This window comes from Sitophilus oryzae, unplaced genomic scaffold (genome assembly GCF_002938485.1).
Source record: "Sitophilus oryzae breed Bouriz unplaced genomic scaffold, Soryzae_2.0 scaffold_1496_pilon_pilon, whole genome shotgun sequence".
Lineage (NCBI taxonomy): Eukaryota > Metazoa > Arthropoda > Insecta > Coleoptera > Curculionidae > Sitophilus > Sitophilus oryzae.
Window position 1 is genome coordinate 738,559 of NW_022146165.1, and position 18,502 is coordinate 757,060.

The 18,502-nt window shown below is 33.6% G+C and overlaps 1 protein-coding gene across 3 annotated transcripts in view; it reads right to left on the reverse strand.

Moving 5' to 3' along the window:
* LOC115877652 (multiple C2 and transmembrane domain-containing protein) overlaps positions 1 to 18,502 on the reverse strand; it is a 153,580-nt gene that overhangs the window by 41,907 nt on the left and 93,171 nt on the right. For all 3 annotated transcript variants that reach the window (XM_030893905.1, XM_030893907.1, XM_030893906.1), the window contains 2 exons: positions 8,388 to 8,505; positions 843 to 1,012 (listed from right to left, as the gene is read on the reverse strand). In XM_030893905.1, coding sequence (XP_030749765.1) covers positions 843 to 1,012; positions 8,388 to 8,505 — 288 coding nt within the window. The remainder of the gene's footprint in view (positions 1 to 842; positions 1,013 to 8,387; positions 8,506 to 18,502) is intronic.

An 18,502-nucleotide genomic window follows, 5' to 3' on the forward strand; every position in this document is an offset into this window, starting at 1 on the left:
TCTCGGGTTATCAACTAACTTTATTTTATGTAGGTAATACCTGAAACAACCGTGGCCAGAAGACTCATGGCATAACTCATTTCTCCATATTCTCTAGCCAACACCCTAGATCCTTTATAAGTGTTCTAGTCCATTTACCTTTCCCATTTCTGTTTTCACTCCATCTTTTACACCATTTTTCCAAAACTCTATTTCTACTTTCTTCCTGAATGTTCTTGCATTTCCATTCTTTCTTGACTATGTCTGGCTATGTCTATTGGGGCCATTGAGCTCAAAACTTGTGCAGCCTCCGCAGATATTGTCCTGTATCCACGACATACCCTTATGGTCAATCTTCGTTGTACTGCAAGAAGTTTCTCTCTATGACTCCGAATTTTGCAGGTTTCTCCCCAAATATCGGATCCATACAGAATTGTAGATGCTTGTACAGCAGCTAGCACTCGGCGTTTCGTTTGACCCAAGGTAGACCAGTTTGGCCTAATTCTGGATAACATGGCGCCCTGTTTTTCTGCTTTCAAAACTGTATGTCGGATATGCTCAGAAAAGCCTCCTCCCACTTGAAAAACAATCCCCAAATATTTTATTGTTTTCTTTGGTACAATTATATTTTGTTTCACATGAAAACGTACACTTCGTGATGTACGTTGTAGGTGTCCAAATATAAAAAAAATTGCGACACCTACAACGTACATCACATATACTATACAATATTAATGCTATACGTTGTCCAATGACAAGGCCAGCAATGGATTTTTTTTAAATAGTTGTCATATTGTGGAAAATTATATTCTTGGATTGCAACAAAGAAAGCATAAGAATAAAAGCATAAGAAAGATAGTTACCTGCAAGCCCCAATCGTAATCGAACACCTTAATGGATATGGGAAGAAAGGGGTCTTCGATAGGCACTGTAAAGCTCTCGTCCCACACGGGATTCAGGTCCCTGTATATCGTCCTTGATTTGTAAATTAACCGGCCTCCTATTTTGAATTTGACGTAGGGATCGCTCAGACCTGGAACAGAATGGAATAGTTATACGGACAGGAGTCAACTTGGGTTTATATCAAATTGGGAAAAAACATGTAAAATATAATTCTAGTAAACCAATTTGATGTAGGCCCAGGAAATCGGTTACCTGCATGCCATCGACCCAGATATGTTATTAAATAACGTTAATAAATAAACAATTAAAATACAACAATCTCCGGTCGATAATCAAACGCAGGTCACCGAAGTTCGGTTTCTTCATGGTCATAGCCGGGTGAATGTAATTAGATGGAACACTATTGAACGACGTAACCAACGATGACCACGAGGGATATAGAATATAAAGAGTATGCTGAAGAGAGCGCGGGGAGTCGCATGAGGTCAGTCAGTTAGTTGCGATCAGATCAGTTAGTCAGTTCAATGGTCAGTCACAGTTGACAGTCAGTTAATCAGTAACTAGTAAATCGGTAGAAGACAGCGAAGACGTTGAAGATGTTCCTGTAAGTACTCATTTGAGCATACCCTTACATCTTGGCATTTCCTGAAGTTTTTCTTCTGATATTTTTATCCACGCTGTAAGCTTTTGTTTAATAAATGTGTTCTTTTGTAATGGTTGTTTTGATTGAAAGAGAAGAGGTGAATCGGTAGAAGACAGCGAAGACGTTGAAGATGTTCCTGTAAGTACTCATTTGAGCATACCCTTACGTCTTGGCATTTCCTGAAGTTTTTCTTCTGATATTTTTATCCACGCTGTAAGCTTTTGTTTAATAAATGTGTTCTTTTGTAATGGTTGTTTTGATTGAAAGAGAAGACCTGATATAAGCGACTCTACTTAACAACCCCCAGCTAAGTACCAACAGGTATGGTAGGCTATTAAAATCGGCAAAAAAAGTTTTTTTTTTAAATTTTACCCAAAATGAGTTATTTGGGTCATAAATGACCTAAATTCAAAATATTTTCATGGTGTCTGTCTGTCTGTCTGTCCGTCTGTAACACGATAACTCAAAAACCGCTAAACCGATTTTAACCAAATTTGGCACAAAAATATTGTGGCACCCGAGTATCTGACCATTAGTTTTTGGTGGGGGTGGGGGTTGAAAATGGGGTTAAAAATTTTAAAAAATCGAAACTCCAAAATTACAGTAGCTAGCGAAACGCGGTTTTCAATTTAAGGATAGGAATAATATTTGCAACAAAATTTGTAATAACATCAAAATCAATCAAAGTCGCAGTTTTTGAAATATTCCGTGTTTCCGTAGTCCGTTGGGACGCGACCCCAGGTAGCGGATAGGGGAAATAACCGCGGACCAAAATTGGAAAAATTCCTTTACTTTGAAACTAAAAGAACTATCTACTAACTTTTTATTAACATATTTTAGTATGGGTGGCTATACGTGCCTCCCGGCGCCAATTTTTTCTAATATTATTTAAATCTATTTCATAGTAAATATTTTTGTATAGGAAATAGTATTTATTAAATCAATTCCAATAAATATTTCCTCATCGTTAAGATAGATATAGCTAACTTTTAGCTTTAGGTACACTCTGCAATAATAACTAGATTGTGTATCACATTAGACCATAATGGACATCGCTTAATTCCTGGCTGCAGTCCAACTGCAAATCGTTAATTTAAAGTGCTGTGCGTCGATTTTTTATTGGGGTACTTGGGATAGTAACAAACTGTTCGAATTAACTTTAATTGATGCTACCAAAATATGGCAAAATATCGTCAAATTTCTATAACTACTTTTAATTATTGTTTAAAACTAAAATTTTTACCAAAACTCTTATCATCAAATTATGAAAAAAATATTCAGTAAAATATCTGCTTAAACAGAAAGTCCTCTTGTTTCTATTGAGAATAATTGACAATAATGAAAAAATAGAGAATTAAAAAAATATAGAGAAATGTTCTGCTACTACATTTTCCGCAAGTTCTGTTGAATATATTTTGAACAAACTTTTACGAATTTCTGCACAGTTATAAGCTTGCTAAGATATCAAAATATCCCGTATAAGTTAGTATAGAATATGGAAGAAATTCAATCATATTCAAATCCAGAAGGCTGTACTTTAACTGCCGTTAAACGGTAGCTTACTAAAATGCCGTTAATAGGTATGACGTCGTTGATGTGACGCAATTGACGGCTTTATAAGATATAGAAATTTTATAAGGACTAATCAACGCTATCCACCCCACCAAATAACCAACTTAATCAACGAGACTGATAAAAAATATAAAAAACAAATATAAATTAGTAAAAATCAACCAACCCCACCAAATAACCAATGAATTAACACCCTCCAAATAACCACGCTAACCAACCCGCCAAATAACTAAACCAATCCAACCAAAAAGAGTGAAACCAATGCAATAAGATCACGCTATAAGGAAAAAAAATATAAAAAAGCCTTGGTATTGGTGACATTATGAGGAAACTGCAGGTCGCACAACGCTCAATGGAACTAAATAATGATATGGTCGGAATAACCAAGAAAGACCGTAAAAGAATAGAGCAAATACGACAAAAGACCCGTATAATAGATGTCATCCACAGAATCAAATCCCTCAAATGGCAATGGGCAGGATACCAGACAAGAAGGATGGACAACAGATGGACTAGAAAAATAACAGCATGGTGCCCACATGGTGCCACCTAGAAAAAAATGACTAAATTAAAGGTATTGCTTCCAATTTATTTGACTTAAAATGAAACACGGATAATATAATGTAAGTAAATTGATAATAAAATAAAATTAAGAGGCGTAGAAGAACACAAACCTGAGATGGGATCATGATATTAGGAAATTAGCAGGGATAAATTGTTGAACCCGCAGAGCTAACAATAGACGACAATGGGTCCAACTACAAAGAAAGTATCTAAATATGTGAGGGAGGCTACACCATAATTGGAAATAGTAAAATAAGCTGAAAATGATGATGATGATGATAACTATCACAATAAATTAAAAGATTCCCAAGAATATTAAAGAAACAAAAAAAATCAGCATTATTATTTATTAAAATCTGAAAAAATAAAATAATGAAGCTTTTACTACAGAAGTCGCGAAGATAGACACTTACAAAATCTGTTAAAATAAAAAATCAAGGTAGATCTACTTAATATTCTTAATGCATCACCCTCAAGGTAAAAGCGTAAAAAGAAATAGAAATTAAAAAAGGTGGAACGCATGCTGAAAACAAAAAAACCGAGACAATTAGTCGGGTTCTATCTTTCCGAGACTCCTACCAAGAGGAAAATTTATTGGATAAGCCAGAGAAACTACAAAAGTCGTTTCATTTGTCCAGAAGGAATTAAAAGGAAAACTTTCTAATTACATAAGACAAGCCGTAATTTTATCTGCCCGGTTTGTGTTGAAAGTATTATTTGTAAAACAAGTATGCACAACTTTGTAGGTAGACAGATTATAAACTTTGTTTTTTCTTTATTGTTTTTCGTGGTTCCAATTTTCGGAATCGGGCACTAGTTAGGTTACTAGTTTGCGCACATAGCACGCCCACTTATGGCCTCTAAAATTGTGCACAGCGCCTGACCTGCACAGTTATTAGACAGATATCAGAAAACCGAATAGCGTCATGCAGTATTTACGCGTACCTTATCATGGTTACGATATGCGCGAGTCAATTTTTAACGCAACGCCCGCTAATAACGTTACCACCTGATGTAATTTGCGAATCAATTACACCAAGCGCTATTTCTAAATAACGTTTAAAAATTGCTTAAATAGGCATGTGCGGGTATTTGACAAGCGGGACCGGCCGGCGAGATCTTTTATTTTAGGTTATGTTTGAATTGTTTTGAATTATTACTTTAGTTTTATTAGGTAATTTGATATTTAAGTAGCTGGGATTACCTCTTTCAATATTAAAGAACCTATAAAGAGGCTTAGGTTTACAACAAATGACGACTTAGCCCAAGGTTATTAAAAGGTAAGGTTGTCTCGCAACTTTTGGACCAATAGGAGCGAAACGGAATAGCATCCCTCTGACGTAGATAGAACGTATAAAATCATAGGTAAAAGGAATAGAAAATAAAATGCAACCGACAAAGAGAGATAGATGGACAATACAATAAAGAAAACACACATCAAACAACTGAAAACTATTGACGCCATACCCTATAAACAATAAAGTACACAATGAATATCGATTTGGAAATGCACTGTCGGACTGTGGGCAGTTTTTATCCCTTTATCTGTGAGCGGTATCATTCCTATGACGTAGTAGATGACGTTTTCGATAATGGCGGATGAAGTTACGAGATAACCTTATCTTTTAATAACCTTGGACTTAGCCCTTCTAAGAGAATTTGTTGCTTATTGCCCTAAACCCACTGGCAGACGTTGAACAATAAAGTACTGGAAATAAGCACTTTAGCCCTTTAGTTTTAAAATACCTAGTAAACAAAACAATTTCAAAGTTAGGTTAAGTTTAAATAGCGGACGCGACGCGAACAGAATTCTTTCCGATCCGATAACTATAAATGAAGAGAGTTAATACCACCTTACGTAAAGGAAATAACACCTGGGGCGCTATTCTGTAAAATCGTCGGTATCAGTAAGTTACGACAGCTCTCGATACGTATTTGTATATAGCAAAAATGTGTTAATTGTTGTTGTCATAGTTACCGATCGGTCCTATGGCAGATATCGCAAATTTGTACCGACGAAAATCGGTATCTCTACCGTGCCCTTGTCAACCTCACGGTAGAGATACCGAGAGTCGTCGGTACAAATTTGCGATATCTGTCATAGGGCAAGTATCGGCAAGTTACCGGCAGCTATGGGAGTTTATTTTTGCAGACAGGAAATTTTACTCGTTTGCACATCGTCATAAAAAACAATTTTCGTACAACGAATTAGGGATAAGACTTTTTATCTGTATACATATAATATACCTAATCTGTGGTAGTATCTACCTTACCATTTTCATTTTTTTTACGATAGACAATGAATTGTAATAATTGAAATCATCGATCAAATTTCAATGAAAAAGATCGATAATTTAATATTATGTTGTTTATACAGGGTCGCTGTTATGTATGGAAACGGTCGATTATTAGGTAAAATATAGGAGGTACCGCAAAAAGTTAAATATAAAAGTTATAGGGTTTATAAATATCTATTAGCGAGTAATAAATTCATGTATACAGGGTCGGTCATAAATTCTTGGCACATCAAAGTTTTATTTTTTTTAAATAGAACCCCCTGTATATTATTGCATACTTCAATTCTTCCTTCAATTCTAAGCAAAAATCGAAATCACACAATGTACCTCAAACCAAACGTTTCCGAGTTATTGAAAAAAAAATAAACTAAATATCGACCTCTATCCGTGGAACTGCATTGCTGACAGCCTACCGGCCACGTCGCACAGTGCTTCGAACATGTTGCTCTAGAGGACAAAAATCCAAAACTTCTCTTTTATTGTAAGCAATTTATTCAAACTAGGTTTATTTGACACAAATGATGAGTACTCTCATTGTACTAAATGATGATGTTCTTAGTCCCACGTTTATGAAAAAAAATCTAATAAATAATAAAAATATTGGAGCTGTGTTCCATCTAAGCAAATAATAATTTATAGTATGAAAACGGTGTAAGTATTAAATAAATTCCTGTGATAAAAAAGAATTGAAATAACATTAGAACATGATTCCTACAATATAAGCCTAATACGTAAGATAAGATAAAAATGTTTTTGTTTAATGAAAAAGAAACATTAATGTTATATTTAATTAAAAAAAAAACTTAAGATACTATAAATTTACTTTAGGACAACAAAATGCATAGATCGTAACTACTTTGATTCAGAAGAATTACTGCTGACAGAATCTTCCAAATTTATAGTATCCAAATCAGGTAGATGAAGTATCCTCACATATAAGATATTTCTGTACATCATTTTCTAATATGTTACTTTTTCGCGTTGTTACTGTTCATTTTGTCGCTATGAGGGGTTCGGATGTTAATAGTTACCTCTTTAATAGACCATATCCATATATTATTTTTTCCTTTTCTTGGGTATGAGATTATATAATAAATTGAAAGATGGGCACTTTTTTTATGCGACGTTTCGCTCCAACATAGTGGACTTTTTCAGGCACAAGTGGTGTCTCATTTGACTGGAAGGTTCATCAATATCTAATAAGAACATATTTTTTGAAATACAAATAATTTTGAGTTCTTGTCCTTATGATCAAGCTAAGTATTAGCCAGATCGGCATTGCTAATCAATTTTACTCCATCTGAAAAGTATTATAAAATAAAGTTCGTCGCAAGCAGACGCAGGTGAACTATACAAAAATTAAAAGTGTATGAATATGGCAACAAAAATATTCAATAAATACGATATGTTTTGATATGTTTTTTTTAAATGCCTTTTTGAAGTTTGAAAAAATAAAATTTTTATACCCATTTAAGAATCATCTTAAAAAATAAATAAAAACTAAACAATCACGAACTTGTTTAGAAATAAATTTAAAGTACATACCTTGTTTAACAATATCCATAGTGGTTTTCAATTAAGTACGTACCCGTTTAACTCCATAATATACAGACTACTATGAATGTTATTCTTTTCACTGATGAGATAATGATCGCAAAATTTATTTTTAGTGAAAATATTTGCTAACAAAAACGCTGTTTATGAAAAATAATATACAGGATGGTTGAACATTGCTATAAGTATAAAATTATATATTCAGATATTAGTAAATTTTAACTTATTTTTTGATTTTTGTCCATGGGACGAAGCACTGTGCGTCGCCGTCGTTGTTATGACTGTATAGAATTTGTCAAAAAACTCAACAGATGAGGACTATACCCTGCTGGCAAGCGAAACCTTGGGTCGGCGTTTACATGTATAGGAGTGAATCGCTATGGCAATCTAGTAAGTCGGAGAGAGCAAAAATACGAAGTATTTATTACATAATCACTTAATCTCTAGCGCCAGATTAATTCCATGCGCTTGGGAGAATACTTGCCTCCTGTCTTTATTCAGTACATCTTATTTTACTAAGCGTGTTGACCGTACTCTTCGTACACACGTACACACGAAATGGGCACACAAGATCTGTAATTCCGACCCTAGTATACGTTCAAATTTAGTTTTAGTGCTTTTTTTGTAAAAAGATTTACATATATTATCTGTTAAATGCCGATCATTTTGCTTCTAGCATGAAGCAATCCCTATCCGGCAGTTTTGATGGAAGGCTGTAATAATTGTGTCTCGGCTCTCTTTTATTAGTATGTGAAGTTTGTAATGCTTTGCCTAATAGTCATAAATTTAAACCATATTTTAACCCATCTATCGTATAAAAACATCCCTCCATATTCGTTTTAATTACAAATCAATTAAACCTAGGTCCAACTCACCGTTTTTATCCATGGCTACCAGCCCGTGTCCCCTTCGTAAATACACCCTGAGCTGGAAAAACGAATGCTGCCGGAGCGTGGCCTCCCTCCTTCGCAATACTTCATCGTTCGAACTGAGCTGAAATCAAATTAAAATCCAGAATGAATAATGACGCTCATAGTGTCAGCTATAATCTAAATTTGTCGATGCTGGCAAGTTTTAATTTATGCATTAATTATAACTATAAAGATAAATTTCCGATGTATAACGCAGTACTTTTAATAGAAGTTTGAATATTTATGAAATACAATATACCGTGCTGGCAACTGTTACTTTTGGGTCGGCATTTACATGTGTGGAAGTAAATCGCATAGGGATCTTATTAAGTCGGAGAGAGGGAAATGCGACCGACCGACGCGACGCGCGACGGTGTGCTGTTGCGGCGTTGCCGATACGCCTTTCCCTAGCAAGTAAAGTGAAATCACGATCGCAAACCGCTTATTTTTAAAAGACTTGTTTTTCAAGAGATAACTAGATAAAATTATTAGACATGTTTCTGAGCATCTGAAATGAAATTGTAAGGGTATCGTTAGGGTGTCATTTTTTTATAACGAGAAAACGTCAGTAATCGTGATAATTTAAAAACTCAACTTTTTAACACATAACAGGCCGTAACTCAAGAACCACTTTAGATATTGAAACTTTTTTTTATTTTCAAGATAGGATATTTTACAATATGTTTACATAAGAAAAATTCGATAAGGTTGTTTTTTCCATTCAAAAATTGTAAACAATCCATCCATTTACTTTTAGAGCATAGCAATTTTCAGCAATCGTGTAATTTTTTTATTGGTAAAGATTTTCACATACTGTCTACAAAGAAAATACAGCAGAAATATTAACAAGGTCTTGAAAAAACTACAATCTATTATTTCTAATAGATTTCGAGATATCGATTTTTGAATTCAGAGTTCTAATAGCGCGACCACTATCGAACACCCACTCAATTCCACTTATTTTTACCAAAAATGCAAGTGTTTCTAGCTTGCACTTAAAAAAAATCAATATACATTGAAAATTACAACGACTCGTTAATAAATAAACAAATCAAGTATCACGAGACGTAATTAAATCGTGAAGCTGAACGCCTGACGTATACCTTTCCCTAGAACTCTAAGTACTGACACTGACAGAGGTATTGATTGGGTCGACCGGTCAACTGCGACAAATCTGCTATATCCCCTTCCACGTCTCTTAGCGATGTGCACAGACGTGTTTACTGTCCTCTCTTTGTTCAGTACATTATAAACGTATTGTACTCTTCTTACATACGGAAATCTCGACCCAAGACTAACCTTTGCCAGTCCTTAGTATACACTAACAGATAAAAGTAGAGAAACTTTTTAAAACTTGTCGGATTTCAAAAACCTCCAATATTTAAAATAATGTTTGTTTTAAACATATTTTCCGAGGGGCAAACCGCTGCGAAAAATGGTGTACAATAAATACCAAATTATTTCCAAAAAATACCAAATTAGAACCAAAAATACCAAATTAGTATTATTCTTTTTAGTATCTAAAGAATTTAAGATATTTGGAGCTTTAGGGTCTATTCATGTCAAACTACGATCAGAAAAACATATAAGCTTAATTCGAGTTCCAGAAAAGTACGGTTCGAGAACGGTTTAAAACAATCGCACAGTCTAATTACGAGAATCAATAATGTCAAACGTTGCAAAAAATCATATTGTGCCAGTGTTTTGAACCGTTCTAAAACCGTACTTTTTGGGAACTCGAATAAAACTACTGTCATGACACGTTTTAAAAGTCATTTTAACGGTTCCATTAACATCGATACTTCAAAAATTTATAAAATAAAAACTAGACATAAAAAGTAATTGAATTGTTTGTTATTTGCGCTGTTTGTTACTTATAAGCTCAAAAATATAATTATATGCACAAGAAAAATAAGAAATTCTAACGAGATCCATATTATGTTTCCATGATGCGAGTTCTTTAATTTCTCGACATTTTTTCGTATGACGCTATGTACCGTTTTTGCGTAAAAATTATTTTTATGCATTGAAAAATTGCAAGCTTGGCAATTAATATCGGGTAAAAATAACCTATTTTTAAAATAGGCCAGCAACCTAACCTCGAAACACAAGTAATTATTCATAAGTATGTATATTTCGAGGCATATTTTATTGTTAAGTAGGTATTTAACCTTGGACACTAAATATAAAAACTTTAAAATACTTCATATAAAATAGGTCAACACCAAAAATTTTTGATCGAAGCGCGAAGGCGGCTCATTTTCAATGCAAAGGGGCTAGAAATGATGCAATCAGCTTCCCGGCCGTCGCCACGTGCGTCTAATCCACATTCATCGTTGCCAGATGTCCAACAGAATACCTGTTTAATACCAGTTTAATACCGAACAAAACCAGTTTATTACCAAATAATACCAGTTTATTACCAAATTAGTACCAATAAAATACCAAATTAGTACCAAAAGTACCAAAAAATACCAGTATTACCAAGTGCTTGTACAATAAATACCACCAGAGGTTTGCCCCTCGATATTTTCTTTTAGCAACACCATCATTTTTCGCCACATTCCTTGTCTTATCATATAGTTCCCATTATCAGGTGTTTATTTATAATATGGACACAAATATTTTTGAAGGGACAAAAATAAAGAAACAAGCATAAAAGTTGACCAAACTTAGTAGTTATTTGCTTAAGGTGAAAACTGTTGATAATCTGATTTATATTTTTACAAAATATGCCACGCCGAAAATATTTGTCTGAGGATCTTCGCGAAAAAATAATCAAAGCACTTCGGAATGGTGTACAGCAAATGGACATAAGCACAATGTTTAATTTGCATAAGTCTGTCATTAGCAAAACGATTTCCAATTTCAAAAATCGCAATTTCTTAAAAACTATTAAAAAAGTGGTCGGCCAAGGAAAACAACGAAAAAAATTGAAACGATAATTAAAAAAATCGCCTTAACTAATCCGCATAAATCGGCAAATCAAATTTTGAGTAAACTATCTGGTGTCAATATAAGCTCTAAGACCATTCAAAGAAGGCTAAGGGAAGCAGGATTATTTAGCAGAAGAGCAGCCAGAAAAACACTCATCAGTAAGAAGAACCAGAAGGCCTGACTTACCTTTGCAAAAAAATATTTGCCTGGTCGACGAATGCCTGGAAAAAGGTCCTGTTTTCAGATGAAAGCAAATTCAATATATTTGGATCCGATGGCATGTTGTAGATGCATCGCCCAGAAGGGAAAAGATTTGATCCAAAGTATACCAAGACCACTGTAAAGCATGGTGGTGGATCTTACATGGTGTGGGGATGCTTCTCGGGCTATGGCATGAGACCACTGCATGTAATAGAAGGAACAATGGATCGATTTATGTATTTGGACATCTTAAAGAAAGGGATGATTCCGTTTGCTAATGATAATTAACCTGATATTTCAGCAAGATAATGATCCAAAGCATAAATCGAAAGACTTACAAGAATGGTTTTTGTCTGAACAAATTAGGGTTACGGACTTTCCTCTCCAAACTCCAGACCTTAACCCCATTTAAAACACCTGTGGAGAGGAACTAGATCGCCGGATAAGACGAAGTCACATTAGCAATAAGAAAGATTTGATAAGAATTTTGAAAGAGGCCTGGAATTCCATTGAACCAGATACCATAAGAAAATTATTGGACTCCATGCCAAAACGATGTCGTGGTATAGCTACCGCGGTTACTCTACCCATTATTAATTTTATTAGGTTAGCAACAACTATGTACTTGTAATTTTTATATTAATTTTTAGTTTCTCTATTTTTGTCCTTATAGTTTTTTATTTAACTGAATAAAATCTTAAGTTTTTGTGGGGCATGTGATTATTTCCTTTAAATAAGAACTATCTTTAATTTTAACAATGCGTAAAATGGCCTCAGTCCCTGCGTTAACAAAAAAAAACACAATTTTAAAAGGTTTCTCTACTTTTGTCCGATACTGTAGATTATGAATAATAATATAAAATGAAAATGGACACTCATCTAACTACCATTTAAGCTATACTTTTACTTTAAACTTTCCTAGAGCTACGTAAAATCTCTGGTACTAATAACGATCTCCTGTACCGAATATTATTAAATCGGTGTTTATCCCCTGGACGACCACAAACTTAATTAAGTTGGATTGTGAAGGATTCCAGAACAAGCCGGAAAATTGTCTTACTTAATTAAATTTTTATGTTTACAGACAAGCATTAACGCGATGATGGAAGTACTAATCTGTGGCTTAGCAGGAATTTTATGGATTTGCTCTTAAAATTAAGGAAAAACAGCTGTAGAGGAAACCTGAAATTTTGTTTATTAGATGGGGAAGTGTCAAGTAATTTTAGTTTTTCTGATCTGAATGGAATTAACTTATCTTTAAAACTATTTTTTTTATAAAAGTGTTTTGAAATTAATTAATTCTGTGTTACTGCATGTCCAACCATGATAATTTGTTTAAATAAAAATCTTAATAAACCAAATTAATAATAGAATAGAATTTACTTATTTTTATCTGCAGAATATGCTGCCGAAGTTTCCGGAATACAGTTCGGACCACCCTGTATATTTTTAGTTGATTTTTTTACTTAGTTTGCCAAATTTATTAACAATGATACAAAATATAATATGATTTAAACTTATATTATTATTTTTAGTTATTAAGATAATTAAATTAACTAATCTTTAGCCTAATGGCACCCTCTATACATCTTTTTCTTCGCATTGTTCTAAAAATAATATACAAATTTAAAAACAATTTAATTGAAATAAACTGACTAACAAAAACAATTTAACTTAAATAAATATAGGATTGTGAGAAAATTTAAAATATATACAACAATGAGATAAAAGACTCAACATTTAATAAAATAAATACGGTATATAAAACTGTATAAATACTCTACCTACAGTATTGGCCATAAGTGGATGAACTTTGTTAAAATAATGGGTTTTTCCTAATATGTTTAAAATTAAAATTTGAGCTATATTTACTTAAAGTCTAGTGTCAGTGCTATAAAAATAAATAGCATTGTTTTTTTTAAAATGTGCTTTAATAAGGTAGCAAAAAATTTAAATTGAAAAAACTATTTAGACAAAAGTAGACGAACAAAATATATATTTAATAAAAAAAAATCTTATGTTTACAAAAACTAAAAAATTAACTTATAATTTACTAGTACTTAGTGTAATAACCCTTATTCTTAATTACTTTCAGACATCGCTTAGGCATGGATCCCAGAAGATTTTCAATTATAGAAAAATAGATATTTTTCCAAGACTCTTTCAAATAATTCTTGCTTATTTTTGTAGAATTTGGTCCTAATGTGTTGATCCAAAATTTCCCATAAATTTTCTATTGGATTCAGGTCTGGGGATTGCGATGGCCATTTGAGAACAGTCACCATTTCATCTTCCAAAAACCTTTTAACCAATTGTGAGGCATGTTTCGGGTCGTTATCATGTTGGAAGTAGTGTACAACTGGCATTTTTCCTCCAAATAAGGCACTAAAGGTTTTGTAAAATGTCTCTGTAGCCAAACCGATCCATTATGCCCTCAATTTTATGGAGAGGCCCCATCCCATACCCAGAAAAACACCCCCATACCATGATTGAGCCCCCACCATGTTTTACAGTGGGTCGCGTGTACTTTGGTAGCAATCGTGTGTTGGGAGGTCTTCTTACATGTTGAATTCCATCTGATGACACCAAATTAAACTTTGATTCATCACTAAAACAAACTTTTTTCCATTGTGCCACAGTCCAGTTCTGATATCAAATTTTTTTTTGATAGCAGTGGTTTCTTGGCGGGTCTTCGGGAAAACAACTTCTGGTCAACTAATTTACATCGGATCGTCCTTGTACTCACTGGTGGATAGCCCATTTCTTCAAGTTTTGCTTTTATCTTCGTTGATGGCAAAAATGGATCTTGTGAAGAAATTCGTTTTATGACTTTTATCATATTGGGACCAACTTTTTTAGGTCGTCCTGGTTTTCTTTTTATCTTCTTACATGTTGAATTCCATCTGATGACACCAAATTAAACTTTGATTCATCACTAAAACAAACTTTTTTCCATTGTGCCACAGTCCAGTTTTGATATTCCTTGGCAAATGCTAATCGGGCCTTCAAATTTTGTTTTGATAGCAGTGGTTTCTTGGCGGGTCTTCGGGAAAACAACTTCTGGTCAACTAATTTACATCGGATCGTCCTTGTACTCACTGGTGGATAGCCCATTTCTTCAAGTTTTGCTTTTATCTTCGTTGACGGCAAAAATGGATCTTGTGAAGAAATTCGTTTTATGGCTTTTATCATATTGGGACCAACTTTTTTAGGTCGTCCTGGTTTTCTTTTTATAGAGACATCTCCTCTCTCATTATATCTCTTTAAAATATAATGTACCCCTGATTTTCCAAGGCGTAATTGCTTAGCGATTTCCGATTGCTTCAAACCATCCTTAAAAGCATTCACTACTCGCAACTTAAGATCTGCAGACAAGTTAATTCCACGTGGCATGATATATCACAAGAGCTCAAATGTTTTTAAATCGCAATTGTTCATAAAAGCAGAACAAATGAAACTAACGATTTTTAAAAATATTTGGTTCATCTACTTTTGTCCAAGACAAAAAAGCAATATTTGCCAATTCTTATCTATAAATGATAAGACTAAAAGAAGAATTTATATTTGTTTGTAGTATTTTGGTAAGAATGTATTAAACTTTTAACATACAAAGGTACATAAAATAATTTTGATATTTAACACCTCAAATCTGATTTTCTTCGCAATTATTGGTATTGGTTCATCTACTTTTGGCCAATACTGTATATTATACATACATTTTACGTTATATATCCACATCTAAATATTAAAACACACGTCTGCTTTTAAATATAATATTTATTTTTAATTAAAGCACCTATAGTATTTCGTTATAATATGATTCCCATATTCCCATGTACTTCATTATTCCATTCGCCAAAAATATTATTTCTAGTAACTTTTATGAAAATTTTATTCATAACTGAAACTTAGTTTCATATAAGATTTTGTTATCAAATTATTGTCTTTCAGTTATAAAGTATTCCAACTTTTGCTGTTTTAAAACCGTTCAATTATTATGCCAAACAAAATTTAACTTATTAAAAAAAAAGAATTAAATTTACAGTTTAAGTCTAATCTAATATTAAGTCAAGTAATCAGAAGTAGTTACTGGTTTCAGTATCTACAGAGACAAAGCTGTAAAACTTAAAACAAAATTCGAAAAACATAAGTATAATTAGCCAAATGCGATACTATTAAAAAATACCGAATAGTCGAAAAAAAAAACGGCGTCAAAGGCGGCTGGGGAATGACAATCGATAATAATTTTGGCGAGATAAATCTCTACACGTCATTTATTAAAAATTGACATAAAACTAACAGTAACTCTTGTTATACAAATATTCAAAGGGATAGAACGTTTCCAAACACACAGATCTATTTCCAAAAATAATATTTTTTTCTCGAATTTCAAACTACACCATTTAAAATTCATTTTTAGTCAATATAAAAATAAATGAGTACCTTAAAACCCAAGTAAATAACATCTAACGATTAACATCGTCAAAATTAGCATGGATTATTCCTCAGCCGTCCTCGACGCCGATTTTTTTTTCAATCGTATAGTACAATAATTGTAATATTTTATATTATATAATAAAATTGGAAAACCCGTAATTAGACTTTGGACATTTAATTTTCTTGCGAATAAAATGAAATTCTATTATTCTACTATCAATTTTTATTGATATTTTTTTTTGTAAGAACATCGTCATCAATCCATTAAGAAAACGAGTATTTTTCTCGCCAATCTTCATTAATTAAAATTTTAGTGAAACGCTACTGTACTCTCTGATGACTTATTATTTAACAGTTGTCTAGCAAATTGATTTCTCCTTTAAAATTGCGTAATTTAATCAATTAATCATTATAACAGTAGTAAATATATCCGAAAATTGAAAATTGTTCAAACGACATAAATTATTACATTCAACTTATTAAATGACTGAAATGAACATTATTTTTTAATCAGAAATAAAGAATGAGTAGTATAACAAACAATTTAAATGAAACAGAGGAACCTACGTTGTTAAAAATATTTTTTTATTGTGACTTACCTCGGATGCGCTCGACAGAATCAATTATTAGAGAAATTTAAAGAGAATAGGTTATGTAAATCAAACGCTAAATTTGTAAATAGCCCTACTTATTAAATGAAATGAATGGAGTGCCGCACTGAAATTTACAAGTAAAAGAAAAACTTGTTCACTATTAATTTCATAGCTCTTTCCACAGTGATATAATTAACGAAGAACGAGACATACTAAAATCGGAAATTGAAGCAGTAATAAAAAACCTAAAACATCATAAAGCCCCGGGACCAGATCACATCACGGCCGAAATGCTCCAAGCGTCTGGAGATTTTGGTGTGGACATCTTGCACAAGTTATGTAATATGATATGGCAAACTCACCAACGGCCATCAGATTGGACCGATTGTTCCATAATAACCATCCACAAAAAAGGATCTCCAACCAAATGCGACAACTTTCGTACCATTGCGCTAATTTCACATGCCAGTAAGATTCTTCTTCATATCATTAACGAAAGGTTAAAACCGTATATTCAACCACAAATCCCTCCAGAGCAAGCAGGATTCACAAGAGGTCGAGAAACACGTGAACAAATTTTGAATGTCCGTCAGATTATCGAAAAGGCCCGAAAATTTAACAATCCGCTCTATATTTCTTTCATAGATTATCGAAAAGCTTTTGACAAAGTCAAATGGTCAAAACTATGGATGGTTCTTAAAGAAATGGGCGTGCCTCTTCATTTGATTTCATTGATCCAGAATCTCTATGTAAATACCAAAAGTAGAATTACACTCAATGGCGTTACTTCGGAAGACTTCCAGCCTACCTGTGGTGTTAGGCAGGGGTGCATCTCCTCAGTTATTCAATATATATACTGTGAATATATCATGAGAAGGGCATTGGAACATTGGTAAGGGGAGACAATAATTAATGGTCACAAAATTACCAACCTCAGATTTTCAGACGATACGGTCCTTCTAGCAGGAAACGAAGAAGAGTTACTGCAGCTTCTAAAATTGGTTGAAGACGAAAGCGAGAAACTTGGAGAGGACTTGAAATTAATCCCTCTAAAACAAAAATTATGATTATCGACAAGCCAAATAACAACAAACCTGATGTAGTGAGCATTGGTCGTTTTGAGGTTGTAAGTCAATATATATGTATATCCTGGGATCGTTAGAAGGCGAAATAAGAAGATGTGAAATGACAAGAGTGGCAGTGCGAAAACTCTCAAAGATATGACGAGACAAAAACATATCTAAACACTTAAAAAAAGGCTTGTTCACTCCCTAATATTTCCTATATTAATGTATGGCTCCGAGTCCTGGACGATGAGACAGTCAGAAATGAAAAAAATTGACGCAACTGAGATGTATTGTTGGCGACGAATGCTCAGAATTCCCTGGTCTGCCCGGCGAACCAATGAATCCATAATCCAAGAACTGAACATCACAGAACACCTCTCAACTTCTATACAGTCACGTATACTTAAATATTTCGGTCACGTTATGAGGAGGGATACTGACTGTATGGAAAAGCTCATTATACAGGGCAAGGTTCCGGGAAGAAGACCAAGAGGCCGCTCGCCCTCCCGATGGATAGACCAGCTATCAAAGATCACCCACCAGCCACTGCACACGCTTGTACATGAAGCACGAGACAGGGAATTATGGAGACAAACCTCACACATCACCTGACCACTACATTCCTTTTGTAGGAATAAAGATAGAGAGAGAGAGATTAATTCCAAAGGACCCAACTATGCTGTTCCCTGAACTTTAATAAAAGAGAAATAATAATAACACAAATACTGTTCATACCAAGGTTTGAGGTTTAACACACTCAAAACATTCATAACTGAAGAGGATTTGTTTGTTAGCAGGTCCCCACCTGCAGGCTACTTAGCTATAGTTGATATGTTTGGTGCCA